Source organism: Marmota flaviventris, chromosome X (assembly GCF_047511675.1).
Source record: "Marmota flaviventris isolate mMarFla1 chromosome X, mMarFla1.hap1, whole genome shotgun sequence".
NCBI lineage: Eukaryota > Metazoa > Chordata > Mammalia > Rodentia > Sciuridae > Marmota > Marmota flaviventris.
In genome coordinates, this window is record NC_092518.1 from 99,050,107 (window position 1) to 99,068,536 (window position 18,430).

Genomic DNA, 18,430 nt, shown 5'->3' on the forward strand with positions numbered 1-18,430 from the left:
CAATTACATTTCAATTTGAACACTTGTGAATTTAATATGAAACATTTATGAACACTCAAATGCTAGATTATTTTCAGAAAATGCAGCATAAAATGGATGGGCTGGGGATTTAGCTCAGTGGCAGAGAATGTGCTTGGCGGGCATGAGACCCTGGATTCAATCCTAGTACCACACACACACACACACACACACACACACACACACACACAAAAGGATTACATAGCTGAAGTATTGTTAGACCACGACACAAGAAAAGACCACTGACTCCAATTAAAATCAAATTAAAGCAAGCTTATTATTTCGACCGACCAGGCTGCCTTGCCCATCAAAATCGTGGGAGCCAAGGACAGCGGTGAGGCTTCTTTACGGCCCAGTTTTATAGCCCAAAAAGTTACACAAAGGGGGGTTACAGATAACAACACTCTGAGGAGCATAACACAAGTTTACGTTTTTGCTGGCCCCGGCATCAGAATTTATGGAGATCTTAGAGACTCAGAGAGGTTCGTTATCCGGCCAGGGAAGGCCAGAATTTATGAGGCGTCACTAAGGTTTAGGAAAGGGTTGTTATCTGGTCAGGGAAAAACGGACATGGGTGAGTTCAGGGCACGGGCAGGCATTCCAATCAGCTTTACAACATCAACTAATGGCCAGACCATACAGACATCCTAATATTTTTACAGAAAACAGAAATGAATCCTTCATAACTTGTGACAAGCTGGCTTCTGATCTAATGAGATAACTAGGCTAGGTATATCAGTATATTATTTTTCTCCATTTGAATCTGAAGCGCCTTCAAAATTAAAATTTCCTATTTACTTGATTTTCATCACTGTTGGCATTTTGAATACTTATGTCTAGATTCTGCATTAGTTTAGAGAAGCACTATGCCCTACAGGCTTGTCTCAGTGTGACCATATCAGTGTTCTAAGTGCAAAGAGAAATAGAATAGTTAGTATTCCAAGAAGTGAGATAAAAGATCTGTATTATACAAAGCTTTTCCATTTTATTGGGAAGCAAGAAGTTAACTTGGAAAATTATATATATATGTATGTTTTTGGAGGAAGTGTACTAGGGATTGAACCCAGAAACACTTAACCACTAAGCCATATTCCCAACCTTTTTTTATATATTTTAGAGACAGGATCTTACAGAGTTACTTAGGGCCTTGCTAAGTTGCTGAGGCTAGTTTTGAACACGTGATCCTCCTGCCTCAGCCTCCCAAGCTGCTGGACATATTTGCTTTTAAAGATTGATTCTAGGTTGAGGCTGTAGCTCAGTGGTAGAATTACTTGCTAGCATGCATGAAGCCTTGGGCTTAATCTCCAGCACTGTAAAATAATAATAATTGAATTATATGTTAAATTCACCCATCATTTATGTTTTCTTTGTCCTCTTTTTGTGATCTAGGCAGTTTTATAGTTTTCACTAAAATAAGTTTCCTTTAAAATGTGGACTTAGTTTATAAAGAGAGTCAGTGGGGGTGGAGCTCTAGCTCAATGATAGAATACTCTCTGCTGATCTTTCAGGGCCAGGGCACAGTACTTGGAAAGTAAATGTTTGTTTATTTATTTATATATACTAGGTACTGTATAAGAGCTTTTATATAGAAATGCTTTGTATACTTTAAAGTACTATTCAATTGAAGGGTGTTATTTTTAAGACAGATAACTATCCATTCCACCATCCCAGTCAAAAGTATCTGGTAAATGTTTCTCAACTGTAGTGTAGGTCTGCATGAACCCTAAGAAATTTTGTGTGATATTTAAGACAGTGTTAGCCATTAGAAGTTATCTTCAGTGACTCTGAGGAATGGAAAAATGAAGTCATTGAGAATTGTATATGAGGGCTACAAAACAGTCTGATCCCAGAGCATGTTCTCATGTCACTGTGAAAAGTACTGACCCAGGAAGGAGCTTGCTCTTCACTTTTTCCTCTCCACAATTTTGTGATCCTATTTTAGAATTCACCATCTTTGGTTCCCTGTAAGCTAGGTAATGATTGTTTCAGGGATATTAGGGAGGTTAAAGATTTAAATATCTGGGGCTGGGGTTGTGGCTCAGTGGTAGAGTGCTCGCCTAGCATGTTTGAAGCACTGAGATTTGATCCTCAGCATCGTATAAATGTAAAATAAAGATATCATGTCCACTTAAAACTAAAAAAAAATAATAAAATAAAAAAAGATTTAAATATCTTCCTATGTGTCTGTAAGATATCCTATTTGTATACTCCCTTATAATTGTAATATGAAAAAAATCTGGGGCTAGGGGTGTAGCTAAGTGATAGAGCACTTACCTACCTTGCATGCTGTCCTGGGTTTGATCTCCAGTACTACCAAAACAAAAAAATCTGTACCGGAGATTTCCACAGATTTGGAGCGGAGAGCGCGGTGCTGGGGATTGAACCCAGAGCCTCACACACATCCTAGGCAAGTTTGTCACTCCATCAAAAAAGGAAAAGAAATGCACTGAATTGACTGTTGAGCTTCACCTTTGAAGATATCAGCATCTCAAAGAAAATCAGGATCAGATCTTTAGAGACCTGAGGCAAGACTAGTACTGAACAAAACAGTAAAGGGATGGTTAATCTTTGGCATCTATCTGACTCTTTCATGCTGTTTTCACCTACTCCTCCTCTTTCTTCTAATATCTCTAGCTCCTTCCAAATGCTTAGTTTGTGTTTATTTCTGAAGATGCCTTGACATAAGTAAGCTATTATCTACCAATACAACATTCTACCTGTAGAGCTTTCCTTTCCATTCCAGATGTTAGGAAGGTATCAGGTTGTCTCCCATCATTCAAATCATGCCATGTAAGTGCTTTCTACCTGAATACCTAAGAACTTTCCTTATAATAAAGGCTTCCTGATATATAGTAATACAAGTAATACAAGCTCCTCACTTCTGTGGTATCCCTTATGAGCTTCCATTTTAATTTCTTAGTTTTCTTATCTTCTTTTTTATTATCACTGTTACTTTTTAAATTTTAGAATCTTTAAAATGTTTTTCTTTAGTTGTAGATGGACACAATACATTTATTTATTTATTTATACCGGGGATTGAACTCCTCAGGGGTATTCGATCACTGAGCCACATCCCCAACCCTATTTTTCATATTTTATTAGAGACAGGAGCTCACTGAGTTGCTTAGTGCCTTGCAGTTGCTGAGGCTGGCTTTGAACTCACAATTCTCTTGTCTCAGCCTCCCAAGCTACTGGAATTACAGGCATGAGCCACTGTGCCCAGCTTATTTATTTGTTTTTATGTGGTGCAGAGGCTTGAACCCAGTGCCTCACACATGCTAGGTAAGCACTCTACCATTGAGCCACCACCCCAGCCCTTACCTTTTTACTTTTTAAGAAAATACATGTAGGTAATTGTCTGTCACTTACATTTATTCCAAAATGATACTATTGCTTTATATTTCTCTGGAACTGAAATAACATTTATTTAAATGGTCCTCCCTTGAGCTATTGTAATCTGGAAGCTTTTTTTATTTTTGTAAGTGCAGTTACCACAAATCTGTTTGACAGGAATGTTTTTCTTATTTCCAAAAACTAACTGTAAAATCTCTGTATTGTTTGATATTTGTTATGGTTTTTCAGTTTGATTAATATTATAGTAAAATCGTTTTTCAGATCTACTAAATTTTTAAATGTTCTGAAATATGATGACTACTGACTTGAGATACAGTGTTGTTATTTGGCTTTTTCCATTTTTTCATCTGTACTTTCTAATACAGATGACATTATAATCCTTAAAAGGATAGAAACTACCTGTATGGAAGACATCAAGAATAAAAAACAGAACAATAAAAAACCTACAGCTTCAAAACGGCGATCAAATGCTCGTAGACAACGCAGGCAGAAAGGTAAAGTATACTAAAAATCACACATGGTAAGGAGTCTGAAATATCTGTAACTGACAAGGTCAGCAAATTCAAGAGCTTGCCATGCTGTTGTAAAGTTACATTATTTTACTTATTTTATTTTTTCTAGTCAAGGACTCATATAGGGTTGGTAGGACTCTATGCCATGTCAAATGAAATAATTTTTTAAATTTATTTAAGTTACTTCACTAAAGAAGGGCAAGATGAGATAAGTAACCATATGGGCTAAGAAATGTTTTGTACATTTCTGGTTGGTTGGTCCTTCCACGTTTAGGAGGCAATGCAGGAAGGTTAAAAGCATGGTCAATAATCTGGGTACTGCAGCATCCACATTTTGTAAAAAAGAATGTTGTTGGGCAAAGACAGTTGGGGTAGAGTATGAAGAATATCCTCTGTAACACTAACCACATTGGTTGGTTCAGAGAGTGTATTTCCATATGAATATACTGCAGATTGCCATAGTAGAAAATTCTTTTTAATAATTAAGATTCTACATGATCTAGTGAAAAGGTTGAGACCATCTTAACATTGTACATATTCTCCGCGTTGCCTACCCAGCTTCAGTATAATTCTCCTGTGAATCTTTTAATGGCTTAACATATTCTGAAAAAAGGAGGAATGGTTGTTATTATAAGGGCAAAGCAGCCAAGATTGGTGAGATGGTCCATTCTCATGTTCCTAGCCAAATATAAAATTGATTTTTTGAGGCTTTTGAAAATCTATATTTTTTGATTGTTTCTTAAGCTGTCTTTGTACCCAAAGCAAAGCAGATAGGTGAAGCAAATAGCCATACAATCAATACAAGGCAGCCAGTTTCTCTCTATCTCTTCTTTTTCTATTGGAGTATTCCTTCAATTAATTTCAGATACTGTGTCCCAACTGGGCATATGAAGTAAAATTTGAGGTATTATACACAAAGAAGATTACCCTATTAGGGTAGGCAAATGGAAACAGTATGGCAAAGATTGTTCTAGAATTCAGTGAGACTCCTAGATGATATTAGAGTAATGAAATATCAAAAGTTTTACAAAACCCAGTGCATAGCTTTAAAATGAGGTCATGCACAATATTTCTGAAAGACATGTTGAATTTGCTGACTAAAAATACAGAAAATAATTATTTTTCAAAGGGTGCACAAAATTCCAAAACAAGCTTGACGAAAAAGTTGATGATCAAAAATCACAAGAAGAACCTTCTGGAGCAAAGTCTGGACAAAGCCCTTTAAGTAAGCAGCCTTCAATTGAGCAGGTAAATAAATACCAAGAATTAACTGATATAAAAATTCCTAAGTTTAATATATATCTTAATATTAAGAGTTATTTTAAATTCCATTGAGAGCTGGGATTGTTTCTTAGTATTGTTCCATGGTGACTTGAATACAATCTAAATTAGATTTTTGTTAGTTGATATTTTTCCCCTGTGTCTCTTGTGATAAACATTTGGGTTGTTTTGTTATTTTTGGTCAATAGAAATTTATTTTAATATTTATTTTTAATTGAAGTTGGACACAATATCTTTATTTTATTTATTTATTTTTATGTGGTGCTGAGGATTGAACCCAGGGCCTCACACGTGCGAGGCGAGCACTCTACTGCCAGGCAGTCCCTGGTCAATAGAAATTCTGAATTTATAAAATGCTAAAATAGATTATTGTTACTTATCCTATATAATCATTCTAATTTTTCTCCTCTTACAGAGTGTTTGATATTAAGTTATAGTATAAAAAGTTTTAGTAGCCTTGTAAATTAATTATAAAAACCAGAAGTGAGATGAAATAGAATATGAAATACACTCTGGAACTAACAAGTGGGACAGACTATGGTTGTATAATCCTTTACCTCAGCTTCTATAGGTACGCTGGTCACTGTACAAGAATTTGAGAGGTGCTCCTCCAGATTTATAAGCTAACATTGGTGTTAATGTTTCAGCTTGGCCTATAAACTGATTCTTTTTATGGCATTATGTGATCATTTAGTAAAAAATGGTGGTTCTGGCAGCTTAAACCATTTTTGTTAAATTATGTAAATGCAAATTATTTACTTATTTTGGAGGGGAGCATATTGCATTTTCAAATATTTGAACGATTAATTTAAGTTGATCAAATACTGATTAGGCGCCTACTCTATGCAGCCCCCGAATGGTACTAAAGCAGCCTGCTTCAAATACCATATGTGGTAGTAGGAGAGAAAGAGAAGAAAGAAATGTAATGCTAGGCAGGATGAAATACATGTTCTAATACAGTATATGTTCTACATTATAGAGATGCAGTAATGCATTCTGACTGGGGAGAATTCAGAAAGTCTGATGGAAGAGATGACATTTGATTTATGTCTTGTAGGATGAGGAGGTTTGGGATAAAATTTGGAAAGAAGAATGAAAGCTTGGACTGGGGTTGTGGTTCAGTGGTAGAGTACTTGCCTAGCATGTATGAGGCACTGTGTTCAATCCTCAGCACCACATAAAAATAAAATAAGGATATTGTGTCCACCTAAAACTAAAAAAATAATTTTTTTTAAAAGAGAAGAATGAGAGCTTTTTTTGATACAGTCCATGATGCAGAAATAAACTGAATATTGTAAAACTGTTTTCAAATTGATAGTATCTTTATGTAACTCATATTTTTGAAATTAAAAAAAATTATAGACAAAATACCTTTATTTCATTTATTTATTTTTATGTGGTGCTGAGGATGGAACCCAGTGCCTCACACATGCTAGGCAAGCGCAAGCGCTCTACCACTGAGCTACAACCCCAGCCCCAATTGGGTACTGGGGATTGAACTCAGGGACACTGGATCACTGAGCCACACCCCCAGCCCTGCTTTGTATTTATTTAGAGACAGGGTCTCACTGATTTGGTTAGTGTCTTGCTTTTGCTGAGGCTGGCTTTGAACTCAAGATCCTCCTGCCTTAGTTAGACTCCCGAGCTGCTGGGATTACAGGAGTATGCCACTATGCCCAGCTTCCAGCCCCATTTTTGAAACTTTTGAGACTTCAGTATAGCAAAACCCATCACAAAAATACAGTAAAGAAATATAAGAAAGTTAACCATAATTATTTTACCAATAAATAGAATAATTAGTGTCTAATGGTGTGTTGCAATTCTTTCTCCTTTCCCTTTTTCTTTCTTTTTTTTGATCCTGGAGATTTAACCCAGGTCCTAACACAAGCTTGCTGAGTGCACTACCACATTCCACATTCCCAGTTATTTCAAGACAGGGTCTCAAGTTGGCAAGGCTGTTCTCAAACTTGTGAGCCTGCTGCCTCAGCCTTCCTTGTAGTTGGGATTACAGGTGTGCATCACTGCACCCAACAATGCCTTGCAACTCTAATAAGCAAGTTATATACGTTGAAAGATTTAATCTACCAAGAATAGGATAAATAATCTACTAAATAGGATAAAATTGTATTTATTCAACATAATTCTTTTTGATAGGAAGTTTCTGCTTGCATATAAGGAAGGATAACTAATGTGCATTTCATTTTCTAAAGGTGAAACATTTATTTTGGGGGGAGTATTGGAGATTAAACCCAGAGATTCATTCATGCTTAGCATGTACTCTACCACTAAGCTATATCTTAATCATGAATATCTATCTATCTATCTATCTATCTGTCTATCTATCTATTTTTAGTTGTAGATGGACATAATAGCTTTATTTATTTTTATGTGGTTCTGAGGATGGAACCCAGTGCCTCACACATGCTAGAAAGGTATTCTATGGCCCCTGAAACTATTTTGTATTGTAAACATTTATGAAAGGACCACAACTCCTTTGAGAAGAGTTTTCAGGAGTTAGGCCTCAATCCTATTTTTTCTGCTGAGCCACCGTGCTCCCAATACTATTCACTTAGAAGAGGTACATGTGTATTTCACCCAGTCTACTTGTTTAGATTTTTCAGTAGAAATGCTGGGGAGTGTCTATGGCCTTAGGCTCTAGTAAATATTTTTTTCATATTTTTTATGTTATTGACGCTTTCTATTCAGAATATTCTTTGTGCTGGTGCCTTCCCTGCTATTTAGCAGTTGCTTTCACCTCTGGCAGTGTAATACAAGAAAGGCATAATGCCAAATCTAGGGCATGTTTTCTTTGCCAGGCAACATTTGCTAGTGGAAAGCTTGATTTCTCAGCACAGTTCATATAACTTTATCCACTTATTTTATGTAACATCATAGAGATTTGTCAAACTTTTCATTATTTCCATTTGGCTGATTCACACTATTGCCTTTTGGTTTAGAAGTTGAAAAGATAGAAAGACTGAGTCATTACCAGGTCAATTTACTTGAACAGTATTAAGCCAACCTTCTGCTTCCTTTATAGATTTCTTTCCTGCTCTTTGTTTTTCTCTCTAGAATTAAGTGTTTTTATATTGAATTTATAGATTGTTTTCTTAAATTATCATCAAGCTGGCAAAAACAGTATTTGATCCTAAGGATGTATACTATGAAATATTATTAAATATTGCCTCTCCTAAACTATAAAGTCATACGATCTTTGTTTCTTTAACAAAATATAGATCCAGAAAATGGTAGGTAGAACATGATCTTGGAATATATTAAAATTCATAAAGCGACTAATTTTCCATATTTTCATTTTATTAAAGTCTTATTTGCATAATATTCTTTGTGCCAATGACAAGGGACAACAGAGCTATTCTACATGGTAGTTCTAAAAACTAGTATATAAAAAGTAATCACGGTAGATTTTCATAAGAAATAATTGCCCATAGAAATGGTCTTAAGAAATATCATTGTGACTTAATCAAATTGTGGAGCATATGTTTCATTTGTTTTGTATAATTGGGGTCCTTTACAGGAGAAGTGCAATGACAATAATAAGACCCAATCAGAGAGGAATCAAGGCCAATCAGAAGAAAAACAGCATCAATCAGAAGGAAATCGAGGCCACTTAGAGAGATCTCATGGTCAATCAGAGAGATCTCGTGGCCAATCCGAAAGATCTCGTGACCAATCAGAGATATCTCATGGTTGCTCAGAGGGATCTCATGGTCGCTCGGAGGGATCTCGTGGTTGCTCGGAGAGATCCCGTGGTCGCTCGGAGAGATCCCGTGGTCGTTTGGAGAGATCTCGTGGTCATTTGGAGAGATCTCGTTGCCGCTTAGAGAGATCTCATGGTCGCTCAGAGAGATCTCATGGTCATTTGGAGAGATCTAATGGTCATTCAGAGAGATATCATGATCATTCAGAGAGATATCATGGTCAATCAGGGAGATCTTATGGCCAATCAGAGAGATATCGAAGATATTCACCAGGAGGAAGATTCAAATCATCACCGGAAACTGAGTCCGAATTTGACAGGTAAAAATACAAAGAATACTTAAGCATTAGTACATGTTAAGTGATATGGAAATGTAAAGACATGCTTTCTATTTCTATATTTTAATGGCTAAATGTGTGTTTGTTTTAACAGACATGTATTGGGACAAAGATATTAATGGAATAGAGAATATATATATATATATATAAAGATATACATATAATATGTAAAGATATACATATAATATGTAAAGATATACTTATAATAAGATATATATATATATATATATATATATATATATATAAAATCAATGTTCTTTCAATTTACTGATATACTCTAGCTATCATCCAGTTTCCCAGGTTGTCTCATTAAGTTGTTTTATCTAGGTCTGTTTTTCCTTGCAGAGCTCTATGTACTCAGCCTTTTCTACTGAGCCTACCCCACAATCAGAATTCAGAATATATTGACTTAGTCAGTATTCTATTCTCTTTGGATCTTCCAACCTGTGAGGCAAACTGGTCTAAAAATAACTGCTCTGAATTTATATAAAATCTATGCCAATAAATTTGTATCCTTCCTTTATCTTCTTCCTAAAAAGTCCTCAGAGAGTCTTAGGATACAAATAATAGATGTGTCTTTGGACAGCTGAACTTTTCTGCTTTTCCTAAAATCAGACCATAAAAGAGGATGCCTATTTTGTACATAAATTCAATACTAACCTTCTAAGTATATTTTGAATATATTACATATATTCACTGTTGCCTTCTAAAACTATTAGCATAGGTTTGTCTATACTAGCAAAAGAATCAGAAAAATATAAATAGTTCTATGAATTAAGTTTTCAAAAACAGAAGATCTTTTTATTGCAATTTATTAGGTTATTGAATAAAAATTTAGTTTTAGTTCAAATTTCTCAGTGATTGCCTTCAGCTTGCATTGTCTATAAATGTCTAGTTAAATATTTGACTTTATATTAAGCATTGCACAGAATTGGTGATTTCAACAAAAAATTTCTAAAATGTGTGTGAGTTATTATGTATACATAGAATGTCTGATGCAGACATTACTTTAATGCAAAAGGTTCCATCCCACATTAGCAGTATAAACATAATTTGTGGAGCTGGAGTTGTGGCTCAGTGGTAGAACACTTGCCTAGCATGTGTGAGGCACTACGTTCGATCCCCAGCACCACATAAAAATAAAAAACAAATAAAGGTATTGTGTCCATCCACAACTAAAAAAAAATCTTTAAAAAATAAAAAATAAACATAATTTGTTACACAAAATTAATATGTGATTAATAGCAATGATAAGCAATCCATGTGTCTGCATTTATTAGGGATTTTCCATGTTTTATTTAACTTTACATATTCATTTTTGTTAAGTGCTATAATACTTTCATTAAGACACTGAAAATTCCCTTTACATTATTGTCCAGTGATATATTTCTATCATTTTGCAAATACATTTTATGAGCAAAGTCCTGGGTTTGATCCTCAGCATCACAAAAGAAAAACATTTAAATACAATGAATAGGTATGTTTAATTTTTTCCTTTATCTTCTGTCATTATAATTTTTATACCCTCAAAACAAATAAATAGTCCTTGAATAGTTAAGGTTAAAGTTATCAAATTTGGAACTATTACTAAGGAATGAACACATAAAGTAGAGAAAAATTAATAAATATTTATAATTGGTCTTCTAAAGATTAATTCTTCTCTATAACTTTCCACTTTAATATGCATATATAAGTTGACTAGATAGGTTTAATAATATCTTTCAGAACTAGTTTGCTTCTGTGCTAAGTATAAAATGAAGACTTCAGTAATTTCATGTGCCATATAAAATTTTCCCTTCAAGCCAGCTTCACCAGAAGATAAAGACATGCCACAGATGCTAAATAAATTTCTGCATTAAACAAACAAGTTAATCTAGAAGCCCAATGTAGTCTTTTTTTTTAAAGAGAGAGAGAGAGAGAGAGAGAGAGAGAGAGAGAGAGAGAGAGAGAGAATTTTTAAATATTTATTTCTTAGTTATTGGCGGACATAACATCTTTGTTTGTATGTGGTGCTGAGGATCGAACCTGGGCTGCATGCATGCCAGATGAGCGTGCTACCACTTGAACCACATCCCCAGCCCCCAATGTAGTCTTAATAAAAAGTGAGGCAGCTGGGCAAACATCTCAAATACAATATGATTGTATACAGAATATCACTTATTTGTGAAGATTTACAAGAAATATTTCCAGTATTAAAAAACTGTTAAGACACTCAATAACAACCCTTAATAGGATTTATTGTGAACAAGGTATAAATCTGGGTTTTTCCATTTTCTTTCTTTTCTGCAGAGCTGGGGATGTGAACCCAGGGCCTCATATATGCTAGGCAAACACTCTACCACTGAACCACATCCCCAGCCTCTTTTTTCTTTTATTTATTTATTTATTTATTTTTTAAAAGAGAGAGAGAGAGAGAGAGAGAGAGAGAGAGAGAGAGAGAGAGAGAGAATTTTAATATTTATTTTTTTTAGTTCTTGGCCGACACAACATCTTTGTTTGTATGTGGTGCTGAGGATCGAACCTGGGCCGCGCTTGAGCCACATCCCCAGCCCTTTTTTCATTACTTATTTCTTTTGGTGGTACTGGGGATTGCACCCAGGGTTGTTTTACCACAGAGCTACATCCTCAGACCTTTTTTTTTTTTTAGTTTTCGGTGGACCTTTATTTTTATTTATTTATATGTGGTGCTGAGAATCAACCCACACATGCTAGGCATGCGCTCTACCACTGAGCCACAACCCCAGCCTCAACCTTTTTATTTTGAGATAGGGTTTTACCAAGTTGCCCAGGCTACCTCAAATTTGTGAACCTCCCGCTTTGGCCTCCCAAGTCTCTGGGATTACAGGTGTGCTCCACTGTGCCAGGCTATTTATTTTTTTGAGACAGATTTTCACTATTTTTGTCAAGGATGGCCTGGCCTGGTCTCAAACACAATCCTATGCCTCAGCCTCCCTAGTAGCTGGGATTACAGGCTACCAGCACCATGCCCAGCTTTAAATTTGGATGTTTAAATCCCCTAAAATACCTGATAACAATTTCAGATTTCCCCCCCTCTTTTCTGACATGGTGACTGCATTCTCAGTCAGATGACTTCTTTGGCTGAATTGATGGGTAAATAGAGAGAAATAGCAGAACATAGCGTATCTTTTGTGCCTGTACTAAGTAACTTACATAAAATGAATGGCAAACTCTGTATATCATTAAATTAGCTTGGCCATCCCTCTGATGAAAGCTTTTCTAAGCATAGACAAGACCTTCAGAAGGAATGGGCTATTCAGTTTTGGAGTGCTTGCTATCTAAACTTCAGTAATAGGGGCTGGGAATATAACTCAGTGAGTCAGATAAGTACTTAGCATGGGCAAAGTCCTGAATTCAATCCCTAATACCAACAAAACAAAACAACAAAACAAAACACCCCTCCCCATCTCCAATTATAGAGTGATAACTAATATTTCCTTACCATTCAGCATCTCTTTGGATATTAATACTAGACAGCATTCCAAGTAATTCCTCAAATAGTTTCAGGTCTGATTATAATTGACAAATGAAACCTTTGATTCTCTGATCTTTAATATACTAAAAATACTGTATTTCACTCTGAAGGTAAAAGTTTTTATATTTTATTTTCCTCTTTTTTGTTCTCAAATTCATCACTTTCACCTAGCCTCATTTGTTGCCTAATCGCCACTATTTTTCTCATTTCTTAAAAAAAGATGCCAGTGAGAATCTGGTCTGTTTTTCTAAGGAATTGGCCTTTAAGGGGCTATAAGTAGCATGAGTGAGTGGAAGCAACTTAGGAAGTCATGACTCCATGTCCCAAATCTGTCTCAAAATATGACAGACAAATTAGTTAATATTGCTGGGTCTCAATTTCCTAATATAGGAAAGGAAAAACTTGAACTATATGAATTTAAAGACATATACCAACTAAAAACATTAGTTTATTAAAAATGGATTTTTTGTTCATTTTTTCATTTTTAAAAATTGTGGTTAAAATATAAAATGTATCATTTTAACCTGTTTTTTTTTTTCTTTTTGGTGCTAAAGGCTCAAACTCAGGGCCTCGCCCATGCTAAGCATATATTCTGCTATTGAGCAACACCACCATCCCTAATCTTAACCATTTTTAAAGGTGCAGTTCAGAAGTGTTAAGTACATTCACAAGGTTTTGCAAACAGATCTCTAGAACATTTCCATCTTGGAAATCTGGAACTCCAAACACATAAAGCAATAGTTTCCTCTTGTCTCTCTTTCCCTAGCCCCTGGTAATCACCATTCTACTTTATTTTTGTATGACTTTGACAACTTCAGATATCTCATATAAGTGGACTCATACAACATGTGATGGGTTTATTTCACTTAGCATAATATTCTCAAGGTTCATTCATGTTGTAACATAACAGGATACTAAATCATATCCCATTTTATATTTATATGTATATATATATATATATATATATATATATATATATATATATAGTTTACTCATTCATCTATTAATAGATATGTATGTTGCTTCTACTATTTGACTATTATAAATGGTTGCAATATGAGCATGGGTGTGCAGATCTCTTTGAGACCTTGCTTTCAATTCTTTTTGACATACATGCAGAAGTGGGAATGTTGGATCATATGTTAGTTCTATTTAGAATTTTTTGAAGACCCTCCATATTGTTTTTCATAACAGTTGCACCATTTTTCAGTCTTTGCAGTGAACAGTGGTTCTAATTTCTCCATATCCTTGCCAGTACTTGTTTTCTGTTTTTCTAAGCAAAGCCAATCCGGTGGTATAAAGTGATGATATCTCATTGTACTTCTAATCTGCATTTCATTGTGATTAATGATGCTGATAATCTTTTCATATGTTTCTTGGCCATTTGTATATCATCTTTGAAGAAATGTCTTTTCAAATCTTTAGCCAATTTATTGTGTTATTTGAATTTTTGTTGTTATAAGAGTTCTTTTATATAGTCTGGATATTAATCATTTATCAACTATGTAATTTGATATGTAATTCTGTAGGTTTTTATTTCACTGTGTTGATTATGCCTTTTAAAAAATTTTTGTACTGGGGATTAAACCTAGGGCCTTGCATATGCTAGAGAAGTATTCTACCACTGAGCTAAATCACCAGCCTTCTTCTAGGTGTTTTATAGTTTTAGGTCATATATCTAGGTCTTTAACTATCTTGAGTTAATTTTTGTACATGGCATAAAACGATGATTCAACTTCATTCTTTTGTTTGTAGATATCCAATTTTCCCAACATCATTTGTTTAAAGAAACTGTCCTTTTCCAGTTGAGTGGTCTTGTTGAAGATCATTTGATCATATTCGTGAAAGTTTATTTCTGTTCTCTCTATTCTAATCCAGTGGTCTATTTGTACTTATGCCAGTATGATGCTTTGAATGTGTTCTGACATCAGAAAGCCTGGGCCCTGTAATCTGATTCTTTTTAAAAAATGGTTTTGGCTGTTTGGGGTTCCTTGAGATTCCATGTGAATTTTAGGATTAAAAAAAAATTTCTGCAAAAAGTGCTGTTGGGATTTCAACAGGGATTACATAGAATCTGTAAATCACTTAGGGTAGAATGGGCATTAACACAGTATTAAGTTTTTCAGTCCTTGAACACTGGATACCTATCCATTTATTTGTGTCTTTCATGTGTGTATGTTTGTGTGTATGTGTGTGTTTTTCTAGAGATTGAATCCAAGGCCTTTCATATGCTAGGCAAGTGCTCTACCACTGAGCTACATCCCCAGCCCCTTTTAAAATTTTGAGACAATTTTCATTAAATTGTCTATGCTGGCATCAAACTTGTGATCCTCCTACCTCAGTTTCCTGAATTGCTGGAAGTACAGGCATGCATCACCACAGCCTGGCTTATTCATGTCTTTTCATAATTCTTTCATTGATGTTTTCAGTAGGCAAGTCTTCCACCTCCGTGGTTAGATTTATTCCTAAGTATTTTGTTCTTTTTGGTGCTATTATGAATGAAATTCTTTCCTTAATTTCCTCTTTGGTTCATTGGTAGTGTACAGAAATGCAGCTGGTTTTTGTGTGTTGATTTTGTATTCTGAAACTTTGTTGACTTTGACTATTAGTTCTAGTGGCTTTTGGAAACAGGGGATATAGCTTACTGGTAGGGTGCATGCTTTGCAGGCATGAAGCCCTGGGTTCAATCCCTAGCACTGCAGGAAAAAAAAAATCTAACATATTTGTGTGTGTGTGTGAGTGTGTGTGTGTAAAACCTTTAAGGTTTTCTACATGTAAGATCATGCCATCTGCAAACGGAGATATTTTTACTTTCTCCTTTTCAGTTTAAATGCCTTTTCTTATTTCTTTTTCTTATCTGATTGCTCTGCTTAGGATTTCCAATACTATGTTGAATAGAAGTGGTAAAAGCAGGCATTCTTTCCTTGTTCCTGATCTTAGAGGAAAAGCTTTCAGTTCTTCATAAATGGCCTTTATCATGTTGAGATAGTTTTCTTCTATTCCTAATTTGTTGATTGTTTTTACCATGAAATGATGTTGAAGCTTATCAAGTGATTTTATGCATCAATGCAGAAATGATCTGGATCAGTGATGATGTAGTTTTTGTCCTTTATTCTGTTAATGGAGGATATTACATTAATTGATTTTTGATATTTACATTCTGTGAATAAATCTTTTTATTGCTTTATAATCTTTTACGGTGCTGTTTAATTTATCTTACTAGTACTTTCTTAAGGGATTTTTGCATCGATATTCATCCAGGATATTGGTCTATTGTTTTCTTGTAGTATCTTTGGCTATAATATTAGGGTAATAATAGCCTCATACAGTGAGCTTACAAATGTTAACCTCTTCTTCAGTAGTTTGGAAGAGTTTCAAGAGGATTGGTGTTGATACTTCTATAAGTGTTTGGTTTAAGGGCCAGGGTTGTAGCTCAGTGATAGAATGCTTGCCTAAAATGCACAAGGCCTGGGTTTGATCTTCAGTACCAGGACCTCTCCAAAAAAAGTTTTGGTAGAATTTTCCAGTAAAGCCATGTGGTTCTGGGCTTTTCTTTGTTGGGAGGGTTTTGATTACTGTTTATCTCCTTACTCATTATTAGTCTTTTCAGAATTTCTATTTCTTGATGATTCAGCATTGATAGATTATATATTTCTAGAAATTTATTCATATCTCCTAAGCTGTCCAAATTTTTTACCATACACTTGTTCATAGTACTCTTACAATTCTTGTTTCTGTGGCATCAGTTGTTATGTCTCTTTCATTTCTGATTTTAGTTATTTGAGTCTTCTCTTTTATCTTTGCTATAATACTTAGTATTTCCTTCCTTCCACTAGATTTGAGCTGTTTTTTTCTAGTTTCTTGAGGTATAATGTTAAGTTGTTCACTCAAGATCTTTCTTCTTTTTAAAAATATATGCATTTATAGCTATAATCTTCCCTCTGCACAGAGAAAAGGAAAAGTGTGTAGGTGGGGTTCCATCAAAAAAGAAGGAAGACCATTTAACTAGATGAAGGGAACTGAGTGGGAGGGAGAAGAAACAGGTTAAGAGAAGAACAGAGGAATGAATCTAACCTAACTTTTCTATGTACATACATGAATATATTACAGTGAATCTTACTGTCATGTATATACACTAACCAAAAGAAAAAAAATCTAAAAGTAAATAACAGAAAGATCAGTAGAATAGAAGGAAGGGAACAAGGAAAGGGAAGAGGGAAGGAAAAGGAGAAATACTGGGAACTGAATTTGAGCAAATTATATTCCATGCTTTTTAAAATTTTGTCAAAATTTATTCTATCATTATGTATAAACAAAAAGAAACAAGAAGACAAGAAAAAACTTCCCTCTTTGAATTGCTTTTGCTGCATCCCACTTGTTTTGATATGTTACATTTTCATTTTCATTTCTCTCAAGGTCTTTTCTAATTTCCCTTGTGACTGTTGTGACCCATTGGTTGTTTAACAATGGGTTGTCTGATTTTTATACTTTTTTGTATGTATATTCCAGTTGTCCTTGTGCTACTGCATTCAAAAAAGATATTTTGGGATGGAGGATGTAGCTTAGTGGAAGAGTGCTTTGCCTAGTATGTGTGAGGCCCTAGTTCAATCTCTAGCATCTCAAGGAGAGAGAGAGAGAGATAGAGAACTGTATAGGATTTCCTAAAAATATATATGTATATATATAAATATATATGTATATATGAAGAAAGATGACCTGAAAGTAGAAGAGGGACTATTAGGGACAGGGAAGGGGGCTGGGGAAGAGGAGAAAGGGGAGGAAGAAAAGGGTAAAGGAAGGTTATGGACATGATCAAGGCATGATATATGCATGTATGGAAATATCAGTGTATCCCATTAATTTATACAATCAATATGTGTTAATTATAAATTGAAAATAAAAAAGCATAGGCTTTTGAGTCAGATAAAAAAAAATAAAATGAGACTCTTGGAGATAGCACATAGCTAGATCTTTGTTCTTTGAATCCATTTAATCAATCTACATGTTTTAATTGGGAAATTTAATCAATATACATTTAAAGTAATTATTGATAGGGAAGGACTTACTATTGACATTTGTTACTTGTTTTGTGTGTGTCAGAGCTTTTTGTCCCTCCTTTCTTTTCTTATTGCTTTCCTTTATGTTTTATTGATTTTTTTTTTGTATTGCTAGTCTTTTGTTCCTTTCTAATTTTCTTTTGTGTGTATTCTAAAGAGATTTTCTTAGTGGTTACCATTGCAATCACATAAAACATCTTTAAGCTATGACATTCTATTTTAAACTTATAGCAACTTAACTTTTTACATAGAAAGTATACTCCTTTACAGCTCTACCCATTCCCACTTTATGTTATCAATGCCACAGATTGCATCTTTGCATATTGTATACTCATTAACATAACTTTATACTTTTTTTTTTGTTTTAGCTGTAAATCGTATGCACCAAAAGTGTAGAAGTATGGGTTACTATATTTTTTTCTTATATTGTCCTTTACCAGAGAATATTTTATTTTTTATAGCTTCATATTGCTGTCTACTATCCTTTCATTTCAACTTGGACTTCCTTTTGTATTTCTTTTTTTTTAATATTTATTTTTTTAGGTGTAGATGGACACAACACAATGCCTTTATTTTTATGTGGTGCTGAGGATTGAACCTGGGTCCCGCCGGTGCTAGGCAAGCGCTCTACCACTGAGCCACAATCCCAGCCCCCTTTT

The 18,430-nt window shown here is 34.6% G+C and overlaps 1 protein-coding gene across 1 annotated transcript in view; it reads left to right on the forward strand.

The window, feature by feature from the left end:
* Window positions 1–588: 588 nt before the first annotated feature.
* The window catches only part of Luzp4 (leucine zipper protein 4), a 147,328-nt gene continuing 129,486 nt past the window's right edge, over window positions 589–18,430 (forward strand). Inside the window, 5 exon segments of the mRNA XM_071606084.1 lie at window positions 589–592; window positions 3,738–3,866; window positions 5,014–5,132; window positions 8,701–9,008; window positions 9,010–9,203. Of these exon segments, the coding sequence (XP_071462185.1) occupies window positions 589–592; window positions 3,738–3,866; window positions 5,014–5,132; window positions 8,701–9,008; window positions 9,010–9,203 (754 nt within the window).